The sequence below is a fragment of the Haemorhous mexicanus genome, chromosome 3 (assembly GCF_027477595.1).
Source record: "Haemorhous mexicanus isolate bHaeMex1 chromosome 3, bHaeMex1.pri, whole genome shotgun sequence".
NCBI classification, from domain to species: Eukaryota; Metazoa; Chordata; class Aves; order Passeriformes; family Fringillidae; genus Haemorhous; species Haemorhous mexicanus.
The window spans coordinates 49,681,426-49,701,606 of record NC_082343.1 but is presented as its reverse complement, the minus strand read 5'-3'; the positions used below and the strand labels follow the sequence as shown (position 1 = coordinate 49,701,606).

Here is a 20,181-nt window from a genome sequence, read left to right as displayed (position 1 = left end):
TGAAAAATTCTAAACTTACGTAAAATATTTTCAAATAATTTTTCAAATATCAACTTCAAATGTGCATTAGTGAGAATAAATGGGTAAAATAAATGGGAATTGAGGAGACAAGAGCTTGTTCTACAAAACTTCTTTCATGTAAAAAAATGCAAGACCTAATCTTTTCTGTGTAAGCTTGACAGCATGCAAACAAAATCTTTACAGGAGTTTCAATTCCCCCAGTCCCAGGTTCATTGCATACAATTGGTTTACCATTGCAATAATTTACTTGTTTTCATTTTGGTTTTGCCATATTGTCAGCTTTTTATTTGCATTTATCTCAGTACACTGTGCTTCTGTTTCCCTTTTCTTTGTGCTTATTCCATGTACACCTCTCACCCCCTTCTGTTCTCAAAATCAGAATTCTTTTGAAAACTGAAAAAATGTGTAACACCTTCTTTTTTAGACACTAACTGAGCACCTGTATCTATTAAAGGAAATACAGCATAATAGCACTGTTATGCCTTGTTCTGAGTTTGGAAAAAAAGAAAAATATGTGATCATTGTTCACTTAAGTTTAATTTCAATTCGGTAGTGAATCAAAAGAAGTGAATTCCTAGTTTCACTGTGGCTTTTTCTTCTGGTTGCTTTTGTTCACTTTTGATAATAGTTTTTACCATTTTCCAACATTTTTAAATCCAGCATGGTGTAGAATTTAATGAACTCTGATCCCATAAGGAAAAAATAGAGACACTGGGAATGCCATGTTTTGTTTACTTTGCAGAGTCAAAAACTCTCCTCTCAAGCAGTCTCCAGGCTACCAAATCGAGCTCGTCATCCAGCTGGTGTGGGTGAGTGGAGAACCTCCCCAACAGATAACCAGCTTAGCCATCAACTCAGCATATGGCCTGTAAGTATATTCTACACAGTTCCTTCATTATTCCATCACAGTGGTTTAAAACTATCCATTAAAATTGAGTCTCTGTGTGTGTTCACATGAGCTGCACAGCAACATAGAGGTAATCAGTTTCTTGTGCTTCTGAGAGAATTCCTTTTGGGTCATGGCAGAATCTTATGATGCTAGCAGCAGAGGCAAATCAGCCTCATTCTTCCTCACCTGGCACTATACAGCCAAGAGTAAGTGTCACTTAAGGCCCTGTGTCAAATAGGTTGGCAAGGACATTGACAGTGATCTGTTCTACTTGGCACCACGTTTTTACAAGAGAACAATTAATCAATACTGCACTCTAAATTACAAATTTATAAATAAGTGCAATCTAAGATAATTCCTAAAAATTAGGACGTGTTAAATGCTGATCTGCAAAAAATATTTGTGTGAAACATTACCAACATTTAATTAGCATTGTCTTTCCTTTAACTTCTCTTTCTCCAGAGTAGTTTTTGGAAACTGTAATGGTATTGCCATGGTTGATTACCTCCAGAAGACAGTGCTCTTGAATCTAGGAACTATTGAACTGTATGGCTCCAATGATCCCTACCGCAGGGAGCCACGATCTCCCCGCAAAACTCGGCAACCATCCGGAGGTGAGTAACCCAAAACATATTTTTAAGCTCAGAAGAAAAGCCCAATTGGTCATCTAGTCTTTGTTTGTATTCAAAGAATACACACTTTCTTCACTGTGGTTTTCTTTTTCTGGATCTGTTTCTAATGTCACTATTGCAGCTTGGTTAATTCATCTTTCCATAAAAATTGTTGCTTAGTGGAATCTACTGATGCTTCATACCATTACTTATTTTTCAGTGTAATGTGTATTTTAAGAAAAAATAAAAATTTACCATGGATTTATGCAGTTTATAAGGATTTACACAGCATGAGGACGTATCCTGATATTTCTGATACAGCTAGTACCCATATTACATGTTTGTATAAATCCATTAATGTTTGCAGATAGCCTGAGTGTTTGCTGGGATCTTTTGGCTCCTATTTTAAAATTTGAACAGAAATGTGCCTGATGACCTAAATCATGTTATGTTGTTAATACTGTTATGTTATGCTTGAGAGGAAACCTTTGATTGAAATGAACAAAATAAACTTCTACACACAAACTAGTAAAATAACTCTCTTTGAAATAGTAAAAAAGGACTGTGATTTTAAAATATGCTGAAGAGTGTTCCCTTTCAGCTAAAATGGAAAGTGACTTTTCAATCAAAATGCAAAGCTTTTTGTAACCAAAAGGAAAATTAAGTATTTTAAAATTTTCTTCTCCCTGATGTGTCATGGATACTCCTAAGTTATTTCAGAAAACAGCACAAGACATAATAATAAACTGTTCAAAAAACCCTTCCTCATGATTGAGTGCTAATTTCTTTAAGAGATCCAGAGTAAAGTCCTTGTAAGTTTTTCAGGTAATATTTTATTCAAATTGAAATGAATGCTTTAGGTGGTGTTTTAGTAAATCGATAGTTTGAAAAAGATCCAGTTAACACAAGTCAGCTTATTTCAACTGAGGAATTGGATCTAAAAATCATTCGTATAGAGCAGAGCATATACAGCCGGTATCCTGACAGATAAAATATTTTCTTGTATTGTATAAACTGTGAGTGAAAGAAATAGCTTTACTGTTTGACTGTGTTAATTTCTCCTGGGCGTAAAGGGCTTAAATTCTGCCTCATGCATATAGATTATAAACTGCCTTTTGGAGCTTTAAACATCACTTGCCTTTGTTTTCTTAACTGTTGGTATTTTAATCCAATAAATTGGATTCACATAACTCTGTGTTTCAACTGTGTCTCTAAGATGTTCATAATGAAAGCCCTTTTTGCTCATTAATGTAGCTTTTATATGAAGTCATATTTTTTTCATCTTAACTTCTGATACTAACAATCTGCATGGCAATGGCATTTTAATAACCTGGTTGTACAAGTTACTTGGCTGGCTTTTCTGTCTCAAATGTACTGTTAGTGTCTCCGTCTTTCCTTTTCTCATTGCTTCATGAAGGTATGCTGACTGTGGCTTCTTGCATGTGCGGCCTTTCTAACTTATATTCAGAGTCTGTGAAAAAGCTTCGCACCTCTTATATAAGTAAGTCATCTCATGGCATTCAAATATTTTTTGAACATCTGAACTTGATTTTTTTTGTTTTTTTCACTCACCATAATTACTTTCTTTAGTTCTTTTTAAAGTAATTGTTTTATTTGTAGAAACTGGTTTCAATCCACCCTGCATCCATTGTATTTCTTGTTCATGATATCTTTAAAAGAAATATAAAGGAATAAAGCAACCATAAATAGTCTCTGTATTTTGTGGTTTTGAATAAATTAATCTCAAAATCAAAAGGAGATCTTATCTCAGAATTTACTAATGTTTATAGAGCTAAGAGCTTACTCAAAAATTTAGTGTTATTTTACTAGAAATTTTCTTTGCTTGGTTCCCTTTTCAGCAGAAAAAGCTTCAGAAGTCCAGAGTTAGAGTATTAGTATCAATGATAAGAATAAACATTGTGATTACAGAGAGATTCTTCTTCTAAAAGTGAAAAGCTACTTCTACAAAAATGCTGTTTATAGGGATTAATAGGTGTTTGTGAACAGCCCTGTTCAGTTTCCAAGCAGTTTTGAAGTTCAGGTATCTGTGTGAGGAAGGTAAGCCATCAGAACCAAGTATCTGGAGAATGTAAAGCTTATTTTTTTAAAAGCGTAGCATTGTTCCTTTTCTTAGGACGCCAGTTTTCTCCAGCCCTCAGGCAGAGGTAGGTAATCTCAGCCTTTTTTTAAAATGAAGTAGAGATTAAACTACTGTAAAAATGGAGTTTAAAAAGAAAGACAACAAACAAACAAAACTGCAAAAAAACCTTGAAATTGTCTTAGTTCTGCCATTTCTTTTCCCCCAACAAGAAAAAAGAAATACATCTCAGAGGATAGTCTCAAATACCAAATACTGCTTTCTCTCTAGTCTTTCTTTCTCTACTGCCATGGCAGAAAGGGGGCTAGGCATAAAAGAAATACCTCCACCTTAAGGTGATACAGAACTGAAAACCAGGATCTGGCACTGATTGATAATTGTTTTGAAAAAAAAAGAAAAAATGGGTAGAAATCCCAAAGCTGAATTACTTGGACTATTTCATTTAGGAATAAGTTTAAACAAGTTTTGTACCCAAGAGTTAACTTCATAACCATGTAGTTCTCTTTCTGTTTACCATCCTGACAGTATCTGGGTTAACTGGAGCTACAGTGGTTTAAAAACTGAAAATAGTTTCTTTGGTTATCATTTAACATTTTTCATTATTTGTAGTTCTTTCAGTGTATGTGTTGCCCAGACTTCAATAATTGCTTCAATAATTTTCCACAGATAATGAGTCTGTTACATTTAAGTACTACCCTTTGATTTATTTATAGGATTGGAACTATATGAGATAGTCAGAACGCCTTTGGATTTTACATTCTCCCTTTCTTGGACATTCACTATCTGCATTTAGTGTTTTCAAAATGCAAGGAGCTCATGCTTCCTTGTTTTTGCTTTGAAAGATGCACCTTCATTGAATCTCTATCTTGAAAACATTTCTATTTAATACTTCAAAATTATTTCTATCTATGATTAAGATATTTTCAGTGGCTATAGAACTAATAATCTTCAGGGAGTACTATTACTTAATATTTAAGTCTTCCTAGAAAAAGTGTTTTCCTATCTAATGTGGATGGATTAGAAATTCCTATTCTTTGAGACAACAAGAGTGTATTTAAGGGAAAAGAAAAAATCATACTAGCTTACATATGGATTCAGACAGCGTGCAACACAGCAGCATATTGCTATTGGACATTCAACCATGCCTAGAAAAGGCAGGAAGGATTGGTCCTTCCTCATAAAAACCCAGATATTCTGTATTTTTCAGCATAAAATGTCAATTCAATAGCTTATCAATACCTGCCAGCATACTCAAGATCTAGTAAATGGTATGTCCTTAATCAATTAAAATTTACAAAGACGTCTTTTAAAAAATTACATAGAGTAAGAGTTACGTATCTTCTAAAATATGAATGAAAATGCGAGCTTTTTTCCCTTCCCTTGTGTTGCAAGAATATGATGTATTTCTCTGTCATCTTATTTTTTCTACTCAGAAAAGAAATTCAGATTCCCGTCTTAAAGCAGCATCTATTTAGAGACAAGGCTCTCTACACTAGCTAGACTGTAAAATGTCATTTCAGGCTAGCTCTACAGATACAAGCTCCCAGTTGGGATCGTGTTTTGGAATTTATCAGTGATTCGTACCAGGTATACTACTCACATGTTTTGGGTGGCAATTTATAGTTTGTGAAGCATGCAGTATATGTGTTTTGTTTAGGCCTGCCAGACAGTGTCATTAGTTGCTTGTCAGGGTTAAAAACAAAATCAGATTTTGCCTTCAGAGTCTAATAGTGAGGGGGGAGGGTGTAGAAAATCAGCTTTGGCCACGTGCCAAAGACATGAAATGTGTAAGTAAAAGTTTATAGTGTGATGAAAACTATACACGATGGAGGCTTACGTTGTTAGGCTACCATTGCTTGATGTACTCTGCTAAATAAGACAGGAGTCATTAAATCAGTACTGATAAAAAAATGAGACACGTCATAATTTCATGATGAAACACCAAAACTTATACAGCTGTTCTTTTTTCCTGCTTAGTTCCATAAGTTCACAGAGAACAGGAATCATAACTCTCTTTTTGCAAATTACTGTTGGTAAGAGTTACAAGATTTGATGTGACTCTTTGATTAATGCAACTTTTTAAAAGTTATGATTTCTTGGTTCTACCAGAGGCAGTTTAGGTTTCTGACAAAAATGAAACAGTTCTTACATGCATGTGACTTTTTAAAATTTTTATTTTATATCAAAAAGTTTTTTGACAGTAATCTATGACTGATTCAAAAAGTGGGGAGGAGACAAACTGGAAGAAAATACATGCCTGGAATTCTTCTGGAGTTGCTTGGTCATGTTCTTTTTCCTATCCTCCCACCATGAACTTTTAACTTCAATGTCATCAGATCAACATCAGCTGTGGCTGACATCAGCCAAGGCCAAAACTGTATCACAAAGTTTTATTGTTGGGCTTGGGGTTTTTTTTTTTTTGGACCCTGTTTTTCAGGTTGTTTTTAATTCTAACTTTAACATCATATCAAGTTAGTTTTAGTTGTAATTTTTAATTGCGCTGTTTTCAGCCAAGTTGTAGGTTCTTCTGAGACATGTCTGCTTAAAGCTTGTGAAAAAAACTAAGACTCATGAAGTTTTATATATCAGTTAATTTCAGCTGTAATTCTGTGAAGTTTTTAATGCAGTATGGTAATGATGTCTTCAATGACATTATTTAATTTTTGATAATTTGGAGAGTTTCTAATTTTCTTGCTTCTGGAGTTTACAGAGATAAACTAAAAGCTTATTAGAAGGTCACTTACACATTTATTGGTGTTATAGAAGGATATAGTTTGTGTTTCTGAAACAGAAAGTCTTGGATCAATTTTCTTTTGTAATTCATAGCAATTTGCATGGATACTGTAAACCTGAAAACAGAGAATTTTTCCAGGAGCACTATCTTGCTCCCAGTGCTTCTATCAGGATACCTGGGGTTTTAGGATGAATAGCAAGAGATTATCTTGGAAGTTTCTTCAGCTTGGTCATGGGCAGACCCTCCTAGTTCACAAACTTAGATCATTCTTGTTATATTCTGTTTGGTTTAATTACTAATACAATCATAGTTAAAATTACTTTTCATCTATTCCTGTTCCTTTTCTCTCCTAAGTGATAGCAATAATGGCTATGAAGAGATATCCAAGATTTGTATGCCATAATGATTACACAATGCACACTTATTCATAATTAAGATGTATATTAATCAAATTATAGCCTTGAGAGTTCCTACAAAGAATTCAAGTGTGCAGGTGTCTTCATTCTTGGCTAAAGACTATTTCTGTCAATTAATGAATTTTCATAGGAGAACTTGTACAAGAAGTTAAGCTCTTCCTTTGAAGGTTAAGAATTAATCTTTATTGGAAAGGAGGAAATTGTGTTCCCGAACTGCATGTATGAATTTGTTTGGTTTGGCTACTGAAGGTGCAACTATTTCTAAGAGCACAGTATGGGTTTATTCTCCCAGCGCAGCTATCATCTAAAACTTGTATTGCTTGTTGTGAAAGCAACTTTAGGATTTTTCAGAAATCTTTTTACACGATCCTGTCTAGTTCAAAACATTTACTCTCCCATGCCTGTTTAAAACTCTGGTGTAAAACTCTGATTATCCCATAGTGTTCATTCATTTACTGACAGATGACCAAATAAATTGCTCTTTTCTTTCTCCTGTGTAGTGGAAATTCTTTCTCCTGTGTAGTGGAAATATATAGCTTCCACCTGGAATTTCATTTGACATTTTAGAATTTCAGTTGGTTCAAGGACTGTTAAATGTAGGATTAAGAAAGCCAAAAGGTCATTTGACAAGTCTTGTCATTGAGTTTTGGGGTTTAAGCTATACATGCTCTTAGTAATCTTAAAAAAGATTATTTTGGATAAATGGAACTGTTACTGTAATATATTTTCAATGTGTTCCATATTGATATGTTATTTCAGGAGAACCTTTTTCCCTTTGAACTATTAAATTCTGATTAAGTTTTTGGGAATTTTAAAGCTTTGATGAAGTAGAGCTGTTGTATTTTTGTTTGTTAACAGATATGTACAGATGCACTTGTGAATGTGTAGTGTGCAGTTGTATAGACAGGCTTTTCATGTGATACCTTTATTGCCTTAGCCATTACCATTAACACTCAAATTTTTTGAGTATTGTAAATATTTGTGTGCATACAAAACTCTGTAATTTTAGCAAATATTTCTTAGCTATTACTGTTCAGCATTACATGCTTGTTTGCCTTAGTATCACATAATGAAATTTCTGTAGGAAAGCTTCATGTTATAAACCTGAAGATGCATTACTAACTTTAAAATATCAACAAAATGCACTTCTCCAATTTTGGGCAGTCTTGACAGCAATTTCTTGTCAAAAAGGAAAATAGAAAATTTCTTCTATACTTTTAGTTTATGCAATGAAATAATATTTAGGACCATTTTGAGGCAGCTTCCATCTTTTGCATCTGATTGTGTAGGACTGGGGTTTTATTTCCTTCACTGAAATGAAAGGAATTAGCTTTCAGATGTTTACATACTGCAGTTATTCAAATTGATCAGATTTGATAATCTAAGAAATTAAGTTAAATTCTTCCATGCAAGGGAGAACACCTACCTAACACCTTAGTTCTCTAAGTGACACCAATAAGGAGTGTTTCTGGAAAATTAACTTGGCAATACAAATTGGCAAATAAAAGGAACAGTGGAAAAGTAGTTTGAAAAAAGGCACTGTAATTTCACACATCATGTTTGCAGTCTTCAGGACCCTCTTTTATATGATTTTCTTTTGCAATTACATTTTTAATATGACTGATTTTTTTCAAAGCAAATTATGTTTATGTAAATAATTAACTGTTCTGATAAGTATGTCTAGATAAAAATATAATGTTTTTCACTGAAATTTATTGAAAGAGTGTATTTTGCAAAGAAAACTTTAGTAGGAAGAAGTGACTCTACAGTTACTGTGGGTAATGTCAAACAGAGTAGTATGTAACAGAAATTCTATCACAACTGGCTTGTTTGTCTCTAATAAGAAATGAAGTTCCTGACTGCGGTGGAAGTAAAAATGAAACAGGAGCTGTATTTATAATACACTGGTTCTGTGTTTCAGCAGGTCTTTGTGATATAAACGAAGGTACGGTGGTGCCAGAAGACCGCTGCAAGTCACCCACGTCAGGTAATCATAACTTTCCCTGATCTTCAGCTTCTTATTTTCCCAGAAGATGGCATACATTAAATTAACACTTACTAGTTGAGTAATTATGTTAAACCTGTTGTCCTGTCATAAACTTTTGGAACTGTCATAAATTTTGCCATCTTGCACAACTGCATTTTTAAAACAAGACTGACTTAAGAGATGCAATAGGAGTATGTTATAAAGATGATTGAAGAGAGAATAAGCTGGAATATTTATGCCTCAGGGAACATACTGCACAATGGAATTTTGAAGCATTGACAAGAGATGCACAAATTCCTGTAATAATTCATATGGTTGTGTTTCGTATTCCTCAAAAGTGGTAGAAATTATTTCTCAACAAGTTTACTTCTGCTTCCTCATAAGTGGCACATTACTATTTTTCTGTAGAATCAGAAATCTTCAGAAACCAGCATCCTAAGAAAGTAGGAGTTCCCTACTTAATACTCCTCCTCCTGCACCCTTTTTTTTTTTCAGTTTTCCAGTTGCCACTGCTGTATGTGAATATTTTAAATGAACCCTTCAAGATTTATTATTTTCATATTGTCTAGTTGAGGCTATAACCATGTAAATAATTAATAATGCATGTCAATGTATAGCTTGAATAGTTTTTGTAGTAGCTAAAAATTGTCACTTATCTTTAGTTCTTGCTCTGAGAACTGTTAAAGATGTCGTTTTGTTTCATTCAAAACTACTCAAGGTTAAAGGAATCAACTGCAGATTTAAATGAAGCATGTAAAGTAGTATGTAGTGTAAAATGCTAATTGAGATGGGAATCTAAAGATAGGTTCTTTTTCTATTGTAGCCTGTATCTTTCAAAGCCAAATTGAAAACATATCAAACCAAAACATTGTGTTCGTAGCACTAGTAGAAATTTTAACATAAACTTTATTTTCTGATTAGACAATTGTCTTTTGATGTTCATTATAAATTGAACAACCCTCCTCTAGATCAATCAATGTAATTTTCATTTTTGCTGGCTTTCTTAGAGTAAATTTGATTTGTTTATAATTAAAGTAAAACATAGCTGTGAGTTGTAGTTAAAAGTCTTGCCTGAAGATGTCATTTCATGACAAATCTGTGTTGCTAAGTATTGGCATGCTGAAGTCATCAACTTCAGTATAGTTTACAATGAAAGCATTTTTTGTGGTGTTGAGAATAAAGAGTGTGTTTCCTATTTCATTTTTACATATTGAGAACAATGCCTGTAAAAAATTTGCTATACATTGCTGCAGTTGCAGTAAATCCTTTGCCTGTCAAAGTTGAGCATAGTTATCAGCTCACTATGGTATTTGAATTTGACCCACTTATAAAATGTCTGCAATGAGCAGCTAATGGATTATAACCTTTAATGTGTATCCTTTTTCCCCCCTGCTCCCGAATCTCCCAAATGTTAGCCCAACCAGCTCCTGACTTATAACACTTAAAACACTGATAAGTTTCAATAAGAGAGTTCTTTCATAATTGGATGTTGAAGTAGAATAAAACTAAATTCAGCACTTCTGCAACAGTGCAATGAAGGCAACTCCAAAGATGAAAATTAAGGTTATTGAAAACTCCTAAATTTAACAATTGGTTTCCCCTACCTTCCTCCTGCTTGTTTGAGTTGAGTGTGAGCTGAAGAAGGTTAAAAAATAATGTCTAAAATACCAAAAATAGTGAATGGACAAAAGATGGAGGGGGAATGTAGCTCTTGCATTCTCCTGTAAAATAGCAGCATCTAGTAGCAAGGTTGGACTGTGCCTTACCTCCCTTGATTCTGTTGCCTGCTCTCCATGAATGAGATTCAATTTATGGTAGATTTCTCAACTTTTCCTTTGAAAAAAATCTTGGATGCACCACCCTGCTATGGAAATAATTTGTTGATGTTTTTGAAGAGAAAAGAACTGCAATTCCTTAGGTTTGGTTTGAGTTTTATATCTTTTCTGGGCAAAAGCTCAAGACTGAAAACAAGCTTGAAAGTGGCATTTAGCTTTCGGAGGTAATAGAAGACCTTTTTGAGAAATTTGCTGCAGAGTATTGGCACGCTTGAGAAGAAGAATGGAGGCTAAATTTAAGCAAATTTTTGCAGTCTAGAGGCTTTCTAGTTAAGAGGAAAATACACAAACACAAAATGCTTGTGTGCTACTAGCTCTAAGATTTGAGGATGCGATTGGCGATTGAATGCCTCATTGGCGTTCACTGTTACATTGTGATCTGTAAAAGAGACCAGTCACTGTCTGGACTGAAATCTCAAATCCACCTTTCCATGTCCAAGTGAAGTGGAAGGTAACTTGCATTAGGATTCCTCCAGTGGGTGGTTGTATAGATGAGAGGACTGCAAAAGGGACTTGCCTGCCTGTGCAAATTAGGAGAGTGTCCTACAGTTTCAGTAACACAGAACTATAGAAATACTGTGAAAATGCAGGAGGAATAATCTTACCTCCTGCTTTTTCTATGGATGTCAAGCAGCAGTAGGCTTAGACTCTGGGAGCATTTATCTGATCTAAAAGATTGTACAGCACTTAAACTGTCAAGTTTTTGTCTTCAGAAGTGCCAAAATTCTTGTTTTATTCTCGTTTCACACTTCCACAATATAAAATCCAATTAAATTTTAAAATTTTTAGACAAATTGTATTAATTTCCTGGCAGTCTTTTATTTTCATGACACTGGTAAGCCTGAAGTTGTGATCTGTTGCTAAGATCAGTTTTTCAGGGCTGGGATACAGAAAAATACAGGTGGCACTATTGGCCTAGAGTTGTCTGCAGAGCAGTTGAAGAACTGTGGTCCAACAGTAATTTACTGCGCTGGAAAAAAAAAACTCAAACAGATTTATAGAACTTGTTTTTATTGTTACAGCTGTGTTTTGTGAATCATAACTTAGGCAAATCTCTGTGTCTGGAGCAATGATTAGTAGAGCCGTTTAGTTATTCAGTGTAAACATTTGTTCAGTGAGGGCATTATTTCTAGAAGTAAACTCAATGTGCAGCGTTATACCTTGCATTGTAATTTCTGTGGCTAATTCCAATATGCCAGAATTGTGTCATGCCAAAGTAATTTGTACTTTATAATATCTAATACAGCTACAGAGAATACCAATATCAGTATTTGATATTTTCTTTGTATCTTTGTCAAACTCAGATCATGAATGTAATTTTGTATATTAAATGTGTACATATATTGTATAATATATGTATATCATAAGTGCATTAATATACATTGATTTTTGTGTCAAAACTAAATCCCCTTCCTTCATGTCAAACGTATATCCATTTCATTCTGTCTCCACTTGTAGGTTCTGGTTCACCAAACAATTCTGATGATGAACAAAAAATGAATAATTTTATAGAAAAGGGTACAGTATTTTTCTTTTCTTTAGTCTTAATTTTTCTTTAGTTCACCTTTTCATACACTTAGATTGATTTTTTTTTTTTATTATAATATTATTTACAGTGAAGACCAAAAGCAGAAAGTTTTCCAAGATGGTAACCAATGACATAGGTAGGAACTAGAAAAAAATCTACCCTTTCTAATCCAGTGCCTTACTCTATGCAGCACTAACCCAGCAGCAAAAAAAAGGCAAAATAACATTCAAATTTCAATGCATTCTGTTATTAATTTTTTTCATTCTTTACGCTACTTGGTAATTCTATGGGCTGCTTCTGTACTAAATACACTGGGCACAATAATCTAAAAAAATCGAGGATATTGGTGATTTAAGTTCTCTGATTTCGCAGTTGCACTTCTCTTTTTCTGAATGGGTGAAATTCTAATACACAGTAAGAGTTCAGTCTATACAAGTCACAACGTGATTCCACTTTTGCAAAGATGCACTGGTTTTGGGAACATATATTTTCATATGTTGTATTCATAGCCATATGGTCAGATTTTTATATGGCTGTGGTCAGGAAAGAGGTACTATCATGGTTTCAGTTATTCATTTGGAAGAGGACTGGCTTGTATATATATCAATATTCCCTACTGCTGTTCCAGAACTCTCTACTTTTCTGCATCCAACAGTGACACAATACTCTGCCACCTCTAGACTTGTGTCTTAATTTGGCAACAAAATTGCCTTGGGATGTATCGTATGCAGGTAGATTGAACCCTTTCATGGCTGGGATGGAAATAACTCTGCTTCTGACAACTGGCCCATTAAATAAATGAAAGCAAGAGGCTGTATGATTTAGCTTTGGGAAAGGGACTCTTCTTCCTTAACTGGGATATGGTTACTTTGATTGCAGAATCACTTTGCTAATGTTCATTTTGTTTTCATTTAGCAAATTAGAATATCATTGTAGGATAATTTCATTTTTTCTCTTCAGTCAGTTTAGGTTGAAATTATAGAGTAAAACTAGTTGCTAAGCTACTATTTCACAGATTGTGTGGAAGCATAGCTTGAGACCAAGGAGGAAGATATTTCTTTTCCTGAAGTCTCCCCTTTGTTTTTCTGTTTGGCAATTTAAATTTTATCCTAAAATAATAATCCCTTTCATCATAATTCAGTATTTGTGGCAAAGAATCATTCAGAATTCAGGGAGACAAACAGGAGTATAGCAAAGTAGTCCTTGAAATCTGAGGTACAGAATGAGAAAATATGTTGCAAAGGGCATATTTTTGCTCTATGTTGGACCTTCTTGCAATGACATGAGAAATGACAGGGAAAATTAATTTTGGGGCAGCAAAAGTCTGAATATAAGTCAAGAAAGCAATTGGCTGTCAATAATACATTATGTGAATTCATCTGTAATTAAAAAAGAAATTAGTGTCTTTTACATGAGTATTAATATGTTCCCCTAAAGGAATTTCAGGGTAACTAGAACCTAATGTTCAAGTTGAGAAAAACATTAAAAAAACAACACCTAATCTTGAGGGTATTATATCAATGTCTTTTGAGGTAATGTTTCCCTTTTGTCTCTTTTGAAAATAAGACACACTGTCTTGTGCGAAACACATGGAAAAATTGACTGACTGTGACTACTTTTTTTTTCCCCTTCTTTTCAAAGAGTTATGTTACAGCATTAATAAAGTATGCTAATGAGGATTTTATAGAGCCATTCACATCTGTTTCAGCTGGAAGCCTTTCAACTGAAAGTATTTGAAATGTTTTTCACAGCTAAAAAAAGCAAAACGTTTATTTATAAGCAATGTATTCTTCAGGGTGTAAGTTATACTGTGATTTGTGTAATTCACACAGTTTATTGGAAGCTTAAAGATAATTATTTTGCATTTTCACAGTTTTGAGTGGTTTGCTGTGCGCTGAATGTGGTCATTTCGCTACCATGTTTTCTGTATCTTATCTGGCATGCTTATTCTAGCTCTTTCTGAACTTACTTCTAAGCTCTTTCATGTAAATAAAACACCTTTCCTGTGTTAATAGTTGCATGGTTTTGCTTTTCATTGTTTTAAACTGAATTGACAACTGTTGAACGAAATGTGCATGGACAATGAGTTTTGTAAAATGTCACTGTCATCAACATCACTGTGTTGTATGAAACAAATTGTTTGCCATCAATTGTATTCTCAGGGATGAATTAGATGTATTTGATGTATATGGCATGGTCATAGCTCTCTGCACTGGCACACAAAGCAGTCAGCTCAGGTTCTTTCCATTCCTTGTCAATGTGTAAAATACAACCTGCTAAATGTGGTGCAAAACAGAATTAAAATAATTTCCATTGGTAACTTCAGTTGCTGTTAATATCCCGCTTGTGTATGCCCCATGGGAGCAAGAAGCAAGGGAATGCTGCTAGCAAAGTGTGAAGTAATTTCATTTCAGTGGTAGGGCTGCAAGGTGGTAACATCATACTCGCAGTTGTAAACACAGAAGCCATTGTCAATTTATCACTTTATTGCAACTGATGTGAAGCATCATCATTTCTACAGATTTCTGTAAAACAATATGCAAATGCTTCATGCACCAACATTTTGATCAGTTGGTCTGGTTTGTTGTCTTCTTCTAAATTCTCAGCTGTGAATGCTCTGTGCTAAAGAATGGATAAAGACCTGTTGGAATGTGTTGCCTTTGGGTCATGCTTCCCTTTAATTTGCATCAGAGATGAACCTTGGAAAAATCATAGTTAATTGTTTCCTTGGAGATATTAAGATACTTGATTTAACTAAGCATTTCTAGAAATTTTAGAAAGTACTATGGCCATTACTGAGTCCAATCCATCTCTTACAAATGTCATTTATTTGAAGGTATAAATAATATGCTATGAAGTAATATGAAGGAATATACTAAATATAAATTATTTACAGAAAGAAGAATTGGTAGGAAGTACTTCTTTTCTAAAACTATGGCATTTTTATGGAAAGACATTGGGATCCAACTTCAGTGAAAGCAAAACCTTCAGCTTTTTTACTGATAATTTGGTTAATTAAGTATTTGCCATGAAGAGATACAGATGATTAAATATTATAGCTACAAATTGTGTTGAAAGTTAAGATATAACAACCATTTCTGGAAAAACCTTTAGTAAAGGTGCCTGCAAAATATGGTAGATTTTAAAACCTTTAACTGTTCTAGTAGCCTGTGTCAAACAATTCTTAGGAAAATTGGTCTTATTTCCTTCACTTTACAAATTTTTAAAAAATTGTAAACAGTATTAGTAGATGAACTTAAGTAAACTTTTGTAAACCCTGCTGTTAGTACTGACAGAGGTTTCTCACATTTCTTACATTTTAAGCGTATACCTAAGTTTTTCAAACGTTGCTATAATAATTGACCATTACAGCTCTTTTCATAGAATCAAATTTTAGGATGTTCATAATAAGTTCTTATCTGCCCTAATGTCAAAGACCAATTCTTTCAATGTGGTTTTAATACTTTGATCTAATTTTTGATGCATCCAAGCACATGTTTTCTTACAGTTTCTTGTAAAATGGTTTTATTGTTCTCATGTGAATTTTAGAGATTTCAACATTAGTTAATTGGTAATGTAAATATTTCACTTTGTGTAGTTGTCAAATATAGAATTAGGGAGCTTTGGTGTCTCTAACAAATTCTAAGCTGCTTAGTTATTTCTCATATGATGTTATATGAAAAGGGCTTCATAAGTTGTTCTCTTGGTTGTCAAAGCTCTGAGACACATCTCTTTTATAATCTTTAGAATTTTATTTTAAAATAAAAGGAATGGAGGAGAAGTCACTGTATAGCTTTCAAACTGATGTGCTATACATTTAAAGCATCAGCTCAGGATAACCCACTGCAAATGAAATGTAACTGGTGCTTCTAAGGCACAGCTTCATAGTGAGAAGCCTTCTCACGCTTCAGGTTTTCTTCATTGAACTGAAGGTTGTTCTGCTAGACTGACACACAACATCTTATGGATAGGCAGTCTTTCATATTTTAACACCAACCTTCCCAGGCCTGACCTGTGAGAAATCTCCAAGAATCCCTGGGTTTGGACAGTTCTCTAATATAATACCTAATTATATATATTGACAGAACAAGCGTGTGCACCTGTGTATTACTCTTAGGTTTTTTAATATAGAGAAATATTAAATGTAGGACTAAACCCAGGCAAAACAGTCACTGTTGCCTTGAGCAGCAATATGCCAGGAGGAGCACAGCTGCTCCCAGATCTCTCTCTGGGCTGTAAATGCTGCTGCAACAAGGGAGATACTGAACTCTGATATGACAGCTACTTCTTGAAGTCAGCCACGTGCAGCAGGAGCAGTCAGCATCACCTCTGCCCTGTTGTACAGCTGGAGTGAAAAGCCTGGCACTGAATGCTCTCTCTGTAGATCTCCATCCTGTATCTTCCATTTTTCTGATTTATGTCTTTTGCTTTGTTCAAGGGATCTAGCATGTTGGTGGTTTTCATCTGCGGCATAAAAAAAAACTGAATTTATCAAAAATTGCAAAAATTAAGCCAATGTGAATGCAAGCAGGGTTTGTTTTTTTTATACTGAGTAATGTTAGTGAAAAAGGGCTTAGCTGGTGAAATACTCCAATTTTCTTACTGCATGTTTAGGCAGTTTTTTGTTTAAACACAAGATGGCACCATTGATGTTGGAATAGGTTCTTATTTCTCATTTACATTTGAATTATTGAGGTTTCTGACACATTAACATATGTTTTGAAATGTTGGGGTTTTTTGCATAGCACAGTAATTCACAATTTCCCCTAATGATATCCTTTTTAACAAATCTTGTATCCTCTTTTCCTATTAATGAGGCATAGTTCAGTGTGTGTTGAAAATTGTCTGACAAATTTGTTTTATCTTACCAGCCCAGTTCACACAGCTGGCCTTTCACTAAAGAACAAAAAGCTAAAACTGGATTGGCTCTCAGAATCTAACACATTTGCCTATCCTTGCTATTACATCTGATATTATCTGTAACATTGCAATTTCTTTTTTTTTTTTGTCAATTTTCTCCCAGTTGTTAAGATCGTGCCAAATGTTTCTATTTGAAAAGCCAAGAGTGGCTGTAGTGGTCTTCAATTAGTTAAATAGGTTATTTACACGTGGTGAAAGCTGTTAAAAGCCAAAAATAGCTCCAGTTATTTTCTGTGTACGTACTCCAGGTTTTGTTCAGTACCTCAGCTCTTGTTATTTAAATGTCCAACAGAGAAAAAAAGTGTTATGAGGAATGCCCATCCTGAAATTCACTATTCCAGATAAGATTTCATGATGTCTCCAGAAGTTGATTTAAGTTCAATCTGACAGCAAAAAGATGGGCTCCTTGTCACTACTGCTGTTGTGTACCCTGGTTTTCTGTTCCTGTCTCTGAGCTCTGATCTGAAATAGGAGTTGATCTTGTTTGGAAGCAACCCTTGGCAGAAACCTCATTTGGATGAGTTTTGCCCTCACCATTAGGCTAGGTATTTGCTCGTGCTAAAGCCAGGATGAGGGTAGAAAACACCCTCATCCTTGCTTTAGGTAGTCAGGCTGCCCTTTTCAGTTTCAGCCTGCACTAAAATAGGTGATTAGCATTTCTGCCTGAGAGTAAGTAATTTCAATTTAATTCAGGCATACTTTTAACATTGTCACATAAAGGAAATTAGAAGATTATTTCTGGAGTCTTGTTCTCAAATTTTTATGATGTATGATAGAAATAAAACCGTTCAACTATTCAGATAACTAGAATTTGCAATATTGATGAGCATAATTGATGATACGGTGAAGTATTTCACTTTTGGAGGAGTGGACCTAACTTTAAGTCACATGCTGTTCTTCAGGGTATGTAGAAATTGGAATGATTTCTGTTAAAGTGATAATTAGAATGAGATAACTCCCAATTTTAACATAAAAAAGCAGGAGGATTCAGGCTGCTTTGAGAGGTATCCATTACAATGTACTCCTAGAATTATGAGGCTAAGCTCAATATCTACTTTAGGAAAAAAGTATTACCCATGTAAGATCATAAAAATGATACATCAAAGCAGAAGCATGTACCTAAGAAATAAATTTAGAGTGTAGTCCTGGTCTAGCAGATAGACTATATCAAAATAATTTCTTCTCCAGTAATTACTGAAAGTAAGATGGAAGTGGTGTATATGCCTACTAGTTTATTTGTGATGGTTTTTGTAGCAGCATTTGTTTGTATTGTACTGCAGCTTTAATGGACTACAAGATTTCCAATACTATAAAAATAATTTCTAAGTTAGGAATTAGTTGAAGTGCTGGTTTTTGCTTGAGCAGTATTATCAAAATCTTTCTGGTTTTTTTGAATGTGTTGCAAGTGTTTGTGGACTGCTGATTTTATGATTATTCTCTGTAATGTCTTCATTGTTCTCAGTTTGTGGACTTTCTCGTGATTAGCTTTTTACACATGTGCATTAATTTTAGTGTAATTTCAAGTTCTTTTTTTTTTTTCTATTTTAAATGTCTCAGGTTTGATCAGAAAGTAGAGCATAGAAAAGGGGGATGGGATCTTAACTTTTTATAAGAATCAGTGCACATCCTTGCAATTCAGACCTCTCACCTGAGGATTTAAAACTTGAGGTTGAGCCAAAGCCAAATTCATCCAATCCATTAAGTCCCGCCTGAAGAGAAATCAAGCTCAGCAAAAGTCATAAGATGCTGTATTTAGGGATTTTGCTGTCTTCCATGATTTAGTTTGTACCACTCACTTGAGGAAGTGAGGCTCTGCTTTAGTGGAAGTCCTTTAAAGTACCTCAATGAATGTAATAAATATGTATTAAATATTGCAAAAGAAGCAAATAAGGACCAGCAAAATTATGTTTATTCTTTTTAAAAAAAAGATATACTTCACTTTTCAGCAAAGATGTCCAGGAAGCTAAGTTTGCCAACTGAGTTAAAGCCTGATTTAGGTAAGTTTATATAGTTGATTTTATTTTTACTAAATCTGAATGTGAGTATGTTAAAGTAAGAGGCCTAAATTATGTAAGCTATCATGACTTTATGTTGCATTTATCTAAAGTGTAGAAATAAAATTTTAATTCCACTCTTTTTGGGGACTCTCAGGCACAAAATGTCATTGCTGTCATCATAAGGTAAGCCTGCAATTCCTGTATATGGCTTATCACACTTTCATCATAATTTTTAGGTATCTGTCACTCACTTTATCAGTAGTACTGTGATAGCAAAACATGAATAAGCAGACAGCATTAGGAAAACTTCTGCTGCCTGCTTAGGACCATCTGATACACTTTAAATTGAAAAATGAAATATCTTAACTGGATATGTTGAGGTGCTCTCAACAAATAGTTGGGCATAGTTTTATAAATGTTACTTGTCTTGTGACCACTCTCTCTAAAGTAAAGCAATATTCAGCTGTTTGGATGGATGACCAGTCTGAGAATTTATTTTTCTTGAAAATGCACCCTAACTTTTTAAGTAAGGATCAGCTCAGTTATGAGGTCTCTGGTACTAAAGGTCATTGCATTGCCTAAAATGATGTACAAATGTGTCGGTTGGGGGTTTTTTAAACACTTTGACTGCCAGCTGTTAGATCAGATCCAGCTCCTCTGACTTGTTCTCTAAAGGTGATTGGGGACAATTGTAGACCTACAGTAATAAATGCAGCTGCCTTCTGCCTGCCACAGCTTGCTCCTCTATCTGCAGCAGAATTGCTACCACCAGCCCAGCAGAAGACAGCCGGGATCAGATGGGAGCTGTAGCACTGTGTGTTTGCCAGGTGCTGCTGCTGTCAACAAGGGGAAAAGTCTGTGGCACTGGGATATTCTCAAACTGAGCTGGACCACCCTGATTTACAGTTACAGCTTGCTCCTCTCAGAGAAATGTTAAGTTGGAAGCAATTCTTACAGATTCTTTATCCAAGGACTGGCAAGGATCATTTGGCAGGGATACAGATATTTTGACAATTTAACATCTGATCTATTCATGAGCCTCCAGTAAAAAAGTTTTTTAGAAATATATCATAGAATATTTATTAAATATATCATAGAATATTTAGAAAGTTTCAATGTTGTGTAGTCTAATTAGATAGATTTTC

At 34.4% G+C, this 20,181-nt stretch overlaps 1 protein-coding gene across 11 annotated transcripts in view; it reads left to right on the top strand.

Annotated features, from left to right (window-relative positions):
• STXBP5 (syntaxin binding protein 5) overlaps positions 1–20,181 on the top strand; it is a 107,119-nt gene that overhangs the window by 69,555 nt on the left and 17,383 nt on the right. Inside the window, exons 17-22 of one of the 11 annotated variants that reach the window (XM_059841723.1) lie at positions 764–889; positions 1,373–1,524; positions 8,691–8,756; positions 12,050–12,109; positions 12,208–12,255; positions 18,986–19,036. In XM_059841723.1, coding sequence (XP_059697706.1) covers positions 764–889; positions 1,373–1,524; positions 8,691–8,756; positions 12,050–12,109; positions 12,208–12,255; positions 18,986–19,036 — 503 coding nt within the window. The remainder of the gene's footprint in view (positions 1–763; positions 890–1,372; positions 1,525–8,690; positions 8,757–12,049; positions 12,110–12,207; positions 12,256–18,985; positions 19,037–20,181) is intronic. The other 10 variants (XM_059841724.1, XM_059841727.1, XM_059841725.1 and 7 more) reach the window with 10 other exon arrangements.